Below are 15355 nucleotides of genomic sequence, written 5' to 3'. Positions count from 1 at the left end.
TGTAACTGACCAAAACATGTGGGAGATGAATATAGTGTGTGATTAGTTTAAGTTTAATATCTGATTTCTGTTGACTTGTTTGTATGTCAGAGTTTCTTTCTCATTAAGTGTTGATGTTTCATAACTAACATCCAGTAACACACAACCCCACGCTGGATGTTCAATTGTGCTGTTTTCGTATTTTTGTATGCTTAATTTTATTGTTTTATTGTATGTTTTTTAAACAATTATTTCATTTCGTAACGGAAGTGTTTTATTTTGGTTTTAGCTTGAACGGAAGTGTGTAATTCTCGCGAGCTTTACGGTGAGCTGGTTGTGGCTGCGCTCCCTGTTCCGTGGAGAGGTGGACGCACTGCGGAGTGCTCATCATGGCACCACTTGGACTAAAAGCCATTGTTGGAGAAAGTAAGAACTTTTTAATTTCTGTTTTTTATTAAGATTTTTGTTTATTTTTCATTGACTCTCATGCTCTGCTACTGATATAATCCCACTTCACAGTAAATTATGCTCCCGTTAAAACCTGAGGGGGCTGCCACTGAGTGCCAAACCTTTAATGCAAACTGTGAGCGCTGTAACTCATTAGTTACTGTAATACAGAACAAAGCTGCTCTGGACGACAGTAAATTGTATCTAGAGTCTGTGCGCAAAGACGCACATCTGAACCAGGTGGCGCGCGGATTGGTTGTTTCTCTTTATCACAAGTTCATTATAATAAATTATACAGATGAAAAGTTGTTTATTGGCGTGTTGTAAGACTCTTCTGGATGTTTCCATCGTCTAGGAAGTCGTTATTGACCTCGTTGTTGAGTATAACAGTATGGAGTCCCGCTCGGTGGTAAATCCTGCCTCGCTAATCTTTGTCTGTGCAGATTAAGCGCTTTGACATCATTCTCAGAGGAAGAGGAGAGGTGAGGGAGGAAACATGCGGCTCTGACAGTAACAACTAAACTAGCATGCATTTCACCTGTGGTATTTCAACATCAGTACACCGCAGTCCAATAAACATTCTGTAGTAGCGTGAAGACAGTTCAAATCAGCTCCTCCCCGGACTAGTTACATTAAAAAGTTGTATTTTTTACATTATTCTTAATATATCATACAGCAAGAGCTGGTCCACATGGAGATTTTATTATTATTATTGTAATTATTGTATTGTAATTATTAAATACAGATTGTTATAAAAGTCTAAAGTACAGTGGATCATCAGTATTATGAATTATGAAAGGTTTGTCAAGAACTATCCTATTTTATAAGCATTAGGAGTTGTTGTCTATATGTTGATCTGTCTGTCTGTCTCTGTCGTAGTTTGATTAAAGTATGGATTATATGAGCAGGTCTATGCACAATGTAAAAAAAATATAGAAACTCAGGGTTACAGAAAAGTAATTTAAATAGAACAGGCAAATGTTTGCTAAAAACAATGAACTTTGCAAGAAAAGAGTGTACGATTTTCAGATTGCTTTGCGGCCTCCAAGTGACAATAAAAGTCAATAAGTTCTTGTTTTGTCATCGTAAAAGGGGAGGCTGTGAAATTATGGAATTAGAAAGATGGGAACACACGTAGCTAACCGAGCTAACAGACCTCAGAGCAGACGTTCTGACACTAGAACAGATGATGGTGCAACTACAGGATAAGAATTTCATGGTGTGCAGTGCAGTTTGATATGGCAGCTTTATTAGACTTTTGAACTAAAAGGGAAATGTGTCCTGACACATCAGTCCTCAGGCTTAATATCACCAGGATCTTATTGATCCTCTGTGATCATGTTTCATAGTAGCTGTTATAGACACTGTGTTTGAAACCTGGTAAGGTCCTGAGAATCAACACTGTTCCCACAATGAGCACATTTAAGCTGGTTTAACTACGTTTATATAGATAGATCAACAGTATTTAAGTGAAACAAACACACAGTGTGGCCCAGTTATCAATGCAGCAGTTAACAGAGCAAATGGAGATTTCATTAAAGCTCAAAATGAACAAAGACAAGAGGCAGCTACGACAGTGGGTTACTGATATGTGGCATAAAATAGAAGGAGATTGTTAGACAATCCTGCACCATCCTCTTCATGGTTGGTGTCTGGGCATCCAGAAGGTGATGCACAGTGACGTCATCACTGAAATGTTTTCGTGCCAGCAATAGATGCATTGTGACTGACAGTCAAACCTATCCCAGCATTTTTGTATATAAACCTATAGCGACAGTAGTAACAGTGTGACACAGTAAAAGTAAACAGTATGTGAAAACAATAATTAAGTCTTTATTAGAATCAAACTTCTTCTTTTCACTTTTGTACGAGCACTTGTGACAGGAACATGTACTTTCCTGTTTGTTAAAAAGTGACCTGTTGAGAGGATCAGAGTGTTGGTCCTGGTGGTTGTGCACTCTTCCTCTCACCCTCCCATGCCAAACATTTTTAAATCTTTCCATCTCAGGTCAGTGTATTAGGCATCTGTAACCCTTTTCCCTTTAGCACATGTGATTTATCCCAGAAACTGGAGGATATGACTTGATGCAGGCCTCACTGATTTGTCTTTGTTTTCACTTTCTTTCTTTCTTTCTTTCTTTCTTTCTTTCTTTCTTTCTTTCTTTCTTTCTTTCTTTCTTTCTTTCTTTCATTGTTTCTATGGTTACAAATTGCTGATAAATGGCATGTGGCATGGTCTTGACATTTTGGGACATTCAACGATGTGCTTGTCCATATAAACAATATTGTATATCCCCTCTAGCATATTAAGGGCTTTTCTAGAAATCTAGAATCCATGGTGGGGGCTGTAATGGTAAATCAGAATTTACTGAGTGTGTCATATTGTAGGTTATTTACAGTTGGCAAAGTACACTGTGATTACAGTGATAAAATACAATCTTGTAAACGTGGATAAGACACCAGCAGCCTGCTGTTGTTTATCCCTGCTGCTCATCAGATGGTGTCCCATTCTTTCATGGACACTTCCACTTAATCCTGTTGTCTAATTGGATAAAGAACCATTCACTGACTTCACCATACATCGTAACATCAAAGCAGCTGATGCAGGTGGAGAATATGACATACACACATACAGGGTAAAAAAAAACGTATAAACATTCCTTACATTTATTTATTTAACAATTATTGTTTATGGCTGTACTAATGGCTCACAATGATCACATGGCTCCACTGTGTTGCCAATGCTATCTGCACTTGCTCTTCAAACAACAGTATTTGTTATTTTGGAAGATGAGTGTTTGTGTGTATGTGATGTCATGTCCGCTGACACAGAAATAGCGGTGGGGAGCGATGGATAGGGTAAGAGGATTGAGAGCAGATTAGAGGCAGTGATTGCAGTGGGCCGGTCCCTTCATACTCAGTTCGACAGACTGGCCGCACGCTTAAAAACCCCCAGTGATGGAAACTGGCATGCTGGTAGCACCGAGAGTGACAGGAGGTTATGAAAGCTACATTCACAGATTACACACTGTCCATTCACAGTGCACACTTAGTTGCAATCCTTTCTCTTTTTGGCAAACATTCTGTGTTTGTTTCATGGTTTTGCAAAAAAGAAAAGAATTTGTAATCAATGTGTGCTGAGCTCATTATTCTCTTCCAGTGCAGGTGGGATAATTTAATTACAAGCATACAGATATCTTAAAAAAATACAATTTCAAACAACACTATGGGCATCAGAGTTTGTCATGTGTCATGTGTGAACACACTCCTAGTGGCTAAATGTGACTAAAATAAATATTTTCACTTCGTCATATTGTATTTCTTTGGCTAGGAAAACAGATGAATTTGTTTTGCAGAAAGGGGGATTTTTGTCTATAACGTGCTAGCATTTTGCTAAAATGTTGATGTGATGTGATTGCAACTGTGACAGTGGAGGTCCTCCCTCAATGGCAGCTGGAATCATCAGATATACATTCCTAAAGGGGCACTCTTGTTCCTTATTTGAAATCAAAATGATAGATGTCCTATAATGCTTCATGGCTTATCACTCACTTACATTGAAAATATGATGAACTTGGACAGAATTATTGTTTTTATCTTATTAACTTTACATTTTTGGTCTCATAGGAACTCATTTATTCCCACAAATGCCCCATCAAGAGAGTAAGTTCAGTCAGAAGCACTGTATAGAACTCTCTGAACGCACCTGTACTCTTCTGACCCACGTCACATGACTGAGCTGCAGCTGCGTCATAAAGGATCAACAGCTGTTAGCTCAGCAAATGTCAGAAAAATAAATGTAGCACTCCACGCAGGTCAATCAGTGGCTTTTATCACCCATCCACATGCTTTTAGTATGATAGGGTTAATTCACACATCTTCAGTAGGAGTGTGAGTAATTTGATTGACATACGAAACACAAACTGTAGTATCAGCAGCGTTGATGTTGACAAAGTATAACTAAAGTAATTCACACAACTAACTGTAATAAATCAAGGAAAACAGAAGGAAACGCAGACAAAACACAGAGAGAGAATGTGGACTCACTGAATCCAATACCTGACCTCCTCTTCATAATGTAGAACAGAACAGCACAGTATATATCTGTAACAGTAACTGCAATAATATATTTCTACTTTACAGAGATAATGAACAATGTCATCAAGAAGGCAAGAGAGAAAGGAAAATGGAAGGTAGGGGTCCTGCTACTCTAATCAATATTTGAGAGTATCATAATCAGCTTGATCAGAAATGAATAATAAACTGTGCTGTAGGTGCTGGTGGTGGACAAGCTGAGCATGAGGATGATTTCCTCCTGCTGTAAGATGACAGACATCATGTCAGAGGGAATCACAAGTAAGTGCTTCAGAAGAACTTGCTTTTAAAGCCATGTTTTTGTACATACTAAATAAAGTAGATTATCATTGTCACAAAGAATGGGTGTGTTTACCAGATTTTTGTATTGTTGTCAGCTTCATTCAGCATCTGATAGATGAGTACTGAGCGTTTCTTTCCTCCTGTGCATTACAGTTGTAGAAGACATAACCAAGCGTCGTGAGCCTCTGCCCACCATGGAGGCCATCTACCTGGTCACGCCCTCAGACGAGGTGAATGATGCAGCGATTATTCCAACTATACTATTCTCCCCTTTCACGTCAGTTCAGTAACACTGCTCTCTGCTCCTTTAGTCTGTGGAAGGTCTGATTGATGACTTCAGAGACCCGCAGTCTGCCAGATACAAAGCAGCCCACGTCTTCTTCACTAACAGTGAGTATTGTATTCAGTTATGCTCATGTGGTGCCTGATCATAACCCGTCACATCAGGGCAAGAATACCTACTCTATTATTCCATTCAGCAACAACTGGAGACAGGAGTCAGTAACATGGCTGTGTTTTAGTCGGTTAGGATGGATAGAGAGAACGTCCTTGTCCTTGAATACATCATTGGAGCAAATAATAAGCAAATAATATGTCATAATTCACTCACTTGTGGCCAGCAGTCAAAACTCACAGATTTTTGTCACATTTGCATGCTCTGTGCTCTCACACAGAACAGACTGGAAAACTGGATTGTAATGATGTAAATATCTGCACAACATACTTCACTTCATGCCATAAGAAATAAACCCTTGTATCCACAGAAGTCTAGTTAAGCATCTGGGGAGTTTGTTTCCAATAAGACAAGTGAAATTTTGAGTGACATCAGAGACAAAAATTCATTTAATATTAACCTTCATATTTCTTTTGATTTCCTGCAGCAATACCAGATTCCCTGTTTGGACTGTTGACCAAATCCCGTGCTTCCAAATACATGAAGGCCTTGACTGAGATCCACATCGCCTTTCTGCCCTATGAATCTCAGGTAAGACACTGTCTAGACTGGGATTACAGTGTGGCAGGCTGCCACATCAGATGTGATGGACAAGGGTATAAGAGATTTCAGTCAAGAGTGTGTAAAATCAGCTCTAATGCCCACAAACTTTGAATATAGTTTGAGGATGGGTGCAGATTTCTATGCACAAGGTGCTTTTTGACCACATGAATTTAGGGCTGGTACAGGATGACATGATTGTTTACGAGGCCTGTTTAAGTGTTAGGGTGTGTGTCCGCTGCATTCAAGCACCTGGTTCACAAGCAGATAGCTGATGCAGCGCCACACGTCTGTCATTGTCAACCTCAGAGTTTAGAAAAGTGACCTCAACAATAGGTAATTTTTCTCACAGCTAATGGGGTGGAAAAGTGGTTGTTATAATTGCTTTTAAAGTTCATCCATGTCTTTTGTTTTTCTGAGGGCAGTCTATTGTGTGTCTATAGGATTTAATAGCTAGGTTTTCAGAAAAGAGTTGACAAAATGGAAGGTGGAAACACATAAGGCACTGCAAACACTGAACTCAGTGTTGGAGGTAAAGAAAAATGAGACAGTAAACCAGGACCTGATGGGTGTGTCCCTACAGGCCTAAAAACAAATCTGATTTGAGTCACACCTCTGGCACAAAATCAAACAACAAACAAACAAGCGAACATAAAGAACATACTTTGTAAATGTAATTGGGTATTCTGAATGTTGCCTAAACTTTTGTTTAGTCACCATGGTGACAATGACATAAGTCATCATTAGAGAACTGTAGATGAACAAAAATGCTTTTACCAACAGCAGTGCAGGATCATCCTAAACTTTCAGGCAGTATCAAGACCCATCTATCAGTTTTCTGAACCTGCTTTGTCCTGTACTACAGGAGCCTATCCCAGCTGTCAACAGGCGAGAGCTGTGTTACAGCCTGCTCAGGCTGCCGATCAATCACAGGACTACCAACCAGTCACGCTCACATTCACACCTATTAACCTAACATGCATGTCTTTGGTATGTGGGAGGAACCTAGAGAAAACCCACACAGGACAGCAGTGCAAGCCACTGTGGTGCCCAGTACCAAGAGCCAAACTTCTGAATAAATAGCTCTCCTCCCACATCACCCCTTGGGAATGACACAGTTCCTCAGTGGAGGAAGGATCAGACCGACAGCGTTTTGTGTTGGATCAGCTTTAGTCTTCAATCCTCTGCTGTTGTCCTGTATTTTTTAATCCTGAGGGGAAGGGACACGTCATAGCAACCCCGCCTTCATCTCATCTCCTCACCTTATTGGCTGACCAAACTAGTGCTCGCACCTTGCAGCCAATCGGTGCCCAGAATAGATGTGTGACAAGAGAAAGCACAGGGATTGTTATCATGTGATGGACTGAGGGACAGATGGGGCATGTGTTTGTGTGGAGTGTGTGTTGAAAAGGCTTTAATTAGTGTCAACATCCTGGTGGCCAACATTTCTGAATACATTTCGGATTTTTAGCAGCTTACAAGCCATGCATGATCTTAATGTATTGTTACTGGAAAATGTTGAAACATAGATAAAACACAAGACTCCTAATGAAAACATTGCAAGCATATGAGAGCATATCACATACAACCCATCTTTGGTGTGGATGAGTTCAGGATTCAGAGAACCAGTGTCAGATTAACCATGTGGTGTCCTTTGTGTTCAGGTCTTCTCCCTGGATAAAGTGGATGCCTTTCAGGACTTCTACAGCCCCTTCAAGGCTGATGTGAAGAATAACATGTTGGAGCGCTGTGCTGAGCAGATTGCCACCCTCTGTGCCACACTTAAAGAGTATCCAGGAATCAGATACAGAGGGTGAGTCCAGTAAAAACAACTTAATAATCTTTGTGTCTAATTGGTGTAGTATGGCAAACCTGTTTTTACGTTTCACAAGAATAATATGGCAATTTGGGGCTAAAATGGTGAATTACTTGTGTAGGGTTTCATTTTAGTAGGAAAAATCCTGAATATTGTCTGAGATTACTCAGACAATATTCAGGATTATTAGGTATTTTTTACCTTGCCAGCTTTTGGTGCTCTTATTTCAAGCTTTGTTAAAGCACCTTTTTTATTGACTTCTCAGCCTTTTTCCTTTAGCTTTCCCTGTTTTACTATAATAGTTACTAGCTTATTTTCAGCTTCTGCTTCTTGTAGCTGCAAAGGGACTTTTTTTCTTACATAAATTTACATTTCAGTTCCAGGAGTAACTGGGTGTTGTTAAGGGTGAATAGAAAACTGAGGTATTAAAATAGGTCAGGCTACTTTACAAATTGTTCGACTTGTACACACACTCTGTGTGTCAGATCAATGTGTATTTAATTGTAGACATCTCATGCTGTGTGTTTTTGTGTTGTGTCAGGGAGTACAAAGACTGTTCAGTTCTGGCCCAGATGCTGCAGGAGAAGCTGGATGCCTACAAGGCTGATGACCCCACCATGGGAGAGGTAGGGTCATGGCATCAGATGCATCAGCTCCATTCAGACTGTAAGAAACTTTGTGTTTTTCATACAAAAACACAGTTTCTTGGTGTTGACTGTAGCTTAAGCCGATTATATGATGTAATAATAGTAAGTGCAGAATGAGCAGAGGGAATGGTGAAGTGTCAGTCCTCTGTAGTGTGCGTTTTGTGTTCCAATGTCTCCAGGGTCCAGACAAGTCTCGCACTCAGCTGCTCATTTTGGATCGTGGCTTTGACCCCGTCTCCCCTATCCTGCATGAGCTCACCCTGCAGGCCATGGCCTACGACCTGCTGGGCGTTGAGAACGACGTCTACAAGTAATCATTATTTTCTTTTTTTTCTTCCTTATCCGTGTCCTCTTCTTCAGCTCTCTGTTCCTTTTTCTTTGTTATCCTATTTTTTTTTAGTTTGTTCTCTGTTAGGTATCAGCACTCTCTTCTGCTGCAGGAAATAAGCAAAAAAAAGATGTACCTCTTGTCTCTTGCGCACACTTTCAATGTTCCAACCTCTGTCTGTCAGGTTTGAGACCTCCGGTATGGGTGAGACCAGAATGAAGGAGGTATTACTGGATGAAGATGATGACCTATGGCTGACTCTCAGACACAAACATATTGCCGAGGTGTCAACGTGAGTGTCTTCCAACTCACAAAAAACAGGAGGACTCATTCTGTCACAGCTTTCTGCCCCCTCAGGACTTTATCCTCACTGTGCTTGTTGTCTTCTGTCTCACAGGGCTGTGACTCGCTCTCTGAAAGAATTCTCGGCCAGCAAAAAGATGAACACTGGAGAAAAGGTAGAGGACACACTGTATCACTCTGCTCTGGTTTCAGGATCTGTTACTGTGTTTCTGCTCACGGCTGTCCTTCACAGAGGTGGAAAGTCTCCACACTCACAGCACAATCTGTTTTTCAGCTTCTCATTTAGCTGTTTTTAATTTTTTGTCAGTGATGATGTCTTTGCAGAAGCTGGATATTTGGGGGTTGTAGACAGTAATGCAGTTTTTGATTAGCACATTCTAAGACACTCAAATGACAATCAGCAAAAATCCACTGTCTGCATAAACTAGTTATAAACAGGCTGCTGTTTATTTCTATTGAAAAATTGGACATTTCAGCATAGAGGTCTATGGAGTCACTTTTGGTGCCACCTCCCACAGGCCATGTGGGGAACTGCAATATTTTTGAAAAACAAAAACCCCCAAAACTATTCAAAATAAAGTTCCAAATTTAAAAACCAAACACAAATTTGCAAAAAGAAAAAAACAATTATGAAGCTACAGAACAGCTGCATCAACTAAAAAAGGTAAATATAACACTTTCACTCCATCTCTCAGACCACCATGAAGGAACTGTCCCAGATGCTGAAGAAGATGCCACAGTACCAGAAAGAGCTCAGTAAGGTAGGAGCCGACTTCCCTCTTTAACTTCTATTGTATCTGTATTATATTGAATTACATTATTCGTCATGTATTAGATGGGGTAATGTGATTAAATCACGACTTTACCCTCCACTCACTCATAACCGTTTCTCTCCTCTCTGAGCTCAGTATTCAACCCATCTCCACCTGGCTGAGGACTGCATGAACCGCTACCAGGGCACTGTGGACAAACTCTGTCGTGTAGAACAGGTAATGATACACACACAGTGATGTTGTCCAGTTAGATCTGTCTTTAGACAGACCTTATGGAGGGCACAGGCTGACATTAAGTCTCCTGTCGTCTTCTTTTAGGATCTGGCTATGGGAACAGATGCAGAGGGCGAGAAGATCAAGGATCCCATGAGGCTCATCGTACCCGTTTTACTGGATGCCAACGTGTCTGTGGGTGACAAGATCCGCATCATCCTGCTCTACATCTTCCTAAAGAATGGTCAGATATCCTTTATGCTTGGATAATCCCATTTAGAGGGAGGTCTATTCTTTTTCAATATTATGTTCTGTTTTTCACACATTTTCGTTCTTTAGTACAAATCCACTCTCACTTTATCTGCTGCACTCACAACATGCCCGCTGTCATGCATGTGTGTGTGTTGCATGTAGAGACTGAACATCTATGCTGCATGTCTTTGTGTGTCTGAATGTGTGCGTCAGGTGTGACTGAGGAGAACCTGTGTAAACTCCTTCAGCATGCCAACATCCCACCAGAGGACAGTGACATCATTTCCAACATGGCCCACCTGGGTCTCCCCATTGTGTCTGAGGTGAGCAGTCCTGGACCAGGACCTCAATGTAAAGTCATAAGCTTTAGCCACATATAGTCCTCCTATCTGTAAAACCAACACAGACCATTCAATGTCCATAACTCAACATACAACAGGGCATTAGACAGAGTCTCCCGCCAATCTGATCAGCACCGTTTCCTCACAGGGGGCTCCCAAGAAAGCAAAGAAGCCCGACCGCAAGGAACGGATCAGTGAGCAGACCTACCAGCTGTCCAGGTGGACTCCTGTCATCAAGGATCTCATTGAGGTACTCATCATGTGCTGATACTGCTGTGGATGGAGGCGTAAAACTGCCCACTATCATTAGAGATTATCTCTAACCATCATGCTGCTATACGGTTTTGTCTCTGTCCTTTGTGTTGTCTCTGTCATGAGACAGATCATATCCTGTAAACAGTGCTATTCCCACCAGAATAGGGCTTTAGAGAGTACTTCTAATGAGAAATGGAGCATTGTTATAATTTGCTTGTGTTCCTACAGGATGCAATTGAGGACAAACTTGACCCTAAGCATTACCCATACATTTCACAGCGGCAAGTATCTGCCAAAGCCAGTGCTCCATCAAGGTATGCAGCCTTTTTTCCACTGCAGTCCTGACTACAAAACATCCTGCATCTTGCCATAAATGCTAAATCCATTTGCTTCTCATCACACAGTGCTCGCTACGGTAACTGGCACAAGAACAGGGGCCCCACAGAGATGAAGACCGGGCCAAGGATCATCGTTTTCATCATCGGAGGCATGACATACAGCGAGATGCGCTGTGTGTATGAGGTCACTCAGGCCAATGGCAAGTGGGAGGCCCTGGTTGGTGAGTTCACTGGTGCTTAGTAGACTGTAAAATGGGCACATCAATTTATAGGGTATTGATTAGAGCTGTGCAGGTTTATACTACAACAAGTACTAACACAGATCTCTCAAAGGATGCATTTTTTAGAGCTCTGTTAAAGTGGCATGACAAGGCTGTTCTGTTTCAAAGGCGGCTAACAAATGCATGCTGGACTATGCTCCGTCCATCAAAGACCAAAAGACATTCAAGTACATGCACGACTATTAGTGCTATTGAGTAGAGAAGTTTGACCCTACTATTGACCAAATGGCAAAGTTTTTGAAAGGATAGCACATCACATGTGGAACTGTGATGTTTATCCTGAAGGTATTTTAACCTTAAATCTATGTGACAATCTTTTCCACTGATCCAGTGCTGAAGAACACCGATTTGTGCTTGCTGCTTTATGTAAGGGATAATCCCTACCTTATCTTGAAATTGACAGATTTGTCTGCCTCAATATTTCACTGTGATCTAGTATTTATTACATATTTCATAAAGAAGGTCAACAATAGTGTGTGTGATGCAGCGTGACCTGGTATAAATGAATAAATCCCTCTGAGTGTCTGGATCTTGCTGATGTGTCTGTTTGGAAATCGTATATTTATGATCCGCACTCAGCCGAGTCAGCAAAACTGTGCTTCTGTGTAACAGCATTAATCACATTCTTTGTGAGAGCCGATACGTTACTGCGACTCTTGAATGCTGTGTGAGGAAGCAGGAGAGAACAGCTGAACCTGCAAAATCAACTGGAGCTCAGATTTCATCAGGCCCTCCTGTCCTGACCTCTTGTTTGGCAGCATTCTGTAACTTTTTAGAACCACTTTCCTCTGTGAAATGATTCCGATAGACTTTCAAGCAGGATTCAGTCCTTGCTGAGCTTTCAGGATTTTGTCCCCTGTAGGTTCCACTCATGTCATCACACCCCCTAAGTACCTGAAGGAACTACAGCATCCAGACTTCCTGGACCCCAATGCCCTACCAGAGGGCACAGAGGAGCCGCCCGCAGAATGAACAGAGTTTTGGAAGTAAATACACAAGTCGTGATGTGTTTGTGAATCCCTGTGTTCCCTCATGTTGTTACTGACAGATATCCTTGTCTTTGTGAAGTGACTAACCCTGGTCTTCCTGTTGTTATCTGCGTGTTTGGGGACAATTCTATAACACATTTACTCGTCCATTGGCAGCAGTTTACACATCCATCCATGGACATACAGATTTAAAGCTAGTCATGGCTATACTTGCTTTATCATGTGTGGGAGGAGTGTGGCAGTAGGCTGTAGCTCCTGGAGAAAACCTACTCATAGACAGGGGGGTGTACAGTCTCCACAAAGAGAAAAATTTTAGCAGGGAGTATATTCCCTGATATATTGTATTGTAGCAGCAGTACTACTTGTTTGTGGTCATTAACATTAATTTGTCATTTTTTCTGTCTTTATGTGGTTAGATTATGTGTTGAGTGTTAATGTGTTTTTTTTATCCTATCTTTTGTCCTCTATAGGCGTGTTCAGTAAAACCACTAAATACATTAAGTGGTCAGTCTTCTCACTGTACATTAAGCACTAATCACCATTCTACAGTAATGTACAGTAAAAATACAGTTGAAAAAATCCCCAGGGGTGCTACAGTAATTTACCTACATCACGTTTTATTTTATTCTTCATGTGTCATAGCTTCAACTGTATTTACAGTTTACACCCTCTACAAACCAGTTTAGTCTTACAGAAATTGCAGATTAGTAAACAAAAAAGTTTCAGTAACTAAAAAACAAATTAATGTAAATACATTTTTACATATAAACAATCTGGTTGTGATTAAATATCAGCATTTTAAGCTCAGATTGAGTCACATTCTTGTAGAAAAATAAAAAAGCATGAAAGGTAAGTTATAAATAAGGCACCTATGTCTCTCCATATGTCTTCCAGTCTGACCTCTGGTCTTGTGCTGTGTTTCATCTTCCTTTTTTACATCCTGCAGCAGCATCCCTGTAATGTGTGTGTCCCTGAACTGTTGCTATTCTTCGTCTTTCTATCTATTTTGTGTGCTTTGTAAAAGAGTAATTTTGAATCTTTGTTGTCTCAATGTTGGTTTTGTTGGTGAATCCACAATCTTGACAGTTGTCAGCTATTCCTGTACAGTGACTATCAATATGGCCTTGTTTGTGTCTTGTAGGATCGACTGAAATCTACACCCCCTCTCGCCTTCTGAAAGCCCTCAAAGACTTGGAGAAAGACGAGCAGACCAGTTAAGAAGCTCCTGTAGTGCTCCCTCTCTTCTCCCCCACCCGGCATGGCACACACACACACAGTCTTTTGTGTTGTATACAGTTCAGTTGCTGTTAAGTCATGAATGGAGCTGTGTTTTAAATGTAAGTGTGTTGATCAAAGTTTTATCAGATTGGATATGTGTTGAATGTTGTCTGCTGTGTTTTATTTATTTGGAAAAGCAGTGCATGTGAATTAGTTTAGATGACTGGATGAGATTCATGGATTATGAGTTATAAATGCTTCACACTTATTCATAGTGCACTCCTGGATTTAACACATCATCTGTGAACTAACTGTTGTATTCTCCACCCTATCAAACCACCACACTACACCACCTTCTTTTTGTCTTTTGTTGGAGCATGTAGCGCTTTATAAATCCATACAAATCATTAAGATTTACATTAATGTGTCTGAAACGCCAACATAAAGTCACTCTGATGGTATATTTAGCTGTAGCTCATGCATTTGAAAGACAGTGTAGCTGGGTTTCCTCTCAAACATTGTCGCAGTACTCAGCAGTGTTTCTGACAGTGTGTATTTGGTCCTGTAGCTTTTTGGTTCCCCGTGTTAGACCATGATGCTGTCCACTGGTTTTTGTCGTATGGTGATTCTCTATAAGTAGTGACCCACTTCGTATAAAGAGAATGTCAGTATTATCACAAGTTTGTGCTTTCATGTCCACATCCATCACCAGTATGTGCTGCAGGATGTGTGTTCAGCTAATAAAGTGGCTTCCATTAAACTGTGTTATCTTCTCTTTGAGTTCAAATATCAGAAGGGGAGTGCAGTAGATTTAAACATCCAGTTTACCCGAAGGAAAGGCAACAGTTTGGCATTTCTGGGTCTTGTGTGCACTGAACCAGACAGGAACCTATGTACAGAAAATCAACACATACCAGCACTACTATGTGATTCACACCACCCATTGGAACAAGTTGGGTTTCATCAGGACCCTACAACACCCAAAAACATGAAATCACAGCGCTCAAACCAAAACAACCACTACACAGAAGGATGTCACAGCACAGGAGAGCCACCTCCCAGGTCAGGACTCTCCACCTACACCTGAAAGACATCTGTCACTCCTTTGTGGACAAGAATGTCCACCCACATTCTAGATAGAGAAGCCAAATGGTTTGAAAGAGGAGTCAGAGGCCATCTATGGAACACTAGAAAAACCCTCTTTAAACAGAGGAGAAGGGCTGAGGTATCAGCTCTCACCTGTTTACAACTCTGTCCTTTCATCTCTTGCTAGCAGACATCATAACTGACAGGCACTCTTTAAGATGGAAGGTGCAATTACTTTACTACCACTATACAAAAACCTACAGCAATGTGAGTGAAATGTATTTTGTGAATTTCCACCTCTGTCAAATACAAACAATTAATGAAATGTCTGAGGCTTTACAAGTAATTTAAGTGCCGAAACACGACCAGGTGGGGTTAATGTTCGACCCTGACAGACAAGTGAAAAGAACAGAGTGGATGTTTGACACAGGTCATGAATAAAGAAAGCTCCGGTCTATCCTACAGGGGACATAAACAGCCACACTGTGTGACCATCTGTTGTGTTTGGGGTTACTGAAAATCTTTCTAAAATGGTCTTTATGTGAGAGGATATATTCAAATAGTATTTTTAGGCATGGTTGTAGCAAGGATTTTACAAAGCTAAAGCTGAATAAAAAGAATTGCTGAAATCTTGACTTTTCTTTGACCTTTTCGGCTGCAGTGAGCACCAATATTGTAACACCTTGTACAGATGAGCATCTAACATTCTCAGCTGGCT

At 40.8% G+C, this 15355-nt stretch overlaps 1 protein-coding gene across 1 annotated transcript; it reads left to right on the top strand.

The window, feature by feature from the left end:
* The first annotated feature begins 351 nt into the window (after positions 1–351).
* stxbp1b (syntaxin binding protein 1b) lies at positions 352–13604 on the top strand. The gene is made up of 20 exons (XM_028414409.1): positions 352–405; positions 4570–4619; positions 4701–4782; positions 4957–5033; positions 5115–5193; positions 5685–5788; positions 7462–7610; positions 8155–8239; positions 8440–8570; positions 8773–8880; positions 8986–9046; positions 9587–9652; positions 9800–9880; positions 9983–10121; positions 10343–10452; positions 10619–10720; positions 10954–11039; positions 11130–11284; positions 12207–12330; positions 13475–13604. The coding sequence occupies exons 1-19, from the start codon at positions 369–371 to the stop codon at positions 12314–12316; spliced, it is 1812 nt and encodes a 603-aa protein (XP_028270210.1). The 5' UTR covers positions 352–368; the 3' UTR covers positions 12317–12330; positions 13475–13604.
* Positions 13605–15355: the final 1751 nt, after the last annotated feature.

Source organism: Parambassis ranga, chromosome 9, assembly GCF_900634625.1.
Source record: "Parambassis ranga chromosome 9, fParRan2.1, whole genome shotgun sequence".
Taxonomy (NCBI): domain Eukaryota; kingdom Metazoa; phylum Chordata; class Actinopteri; family Ambassidae; genus Parambassis; species Parambassis ranga.
Note: the sequence above shows the minus strand (reverse complement) of the source record. Positions and strands in the feature narration are given on the sequence as shown.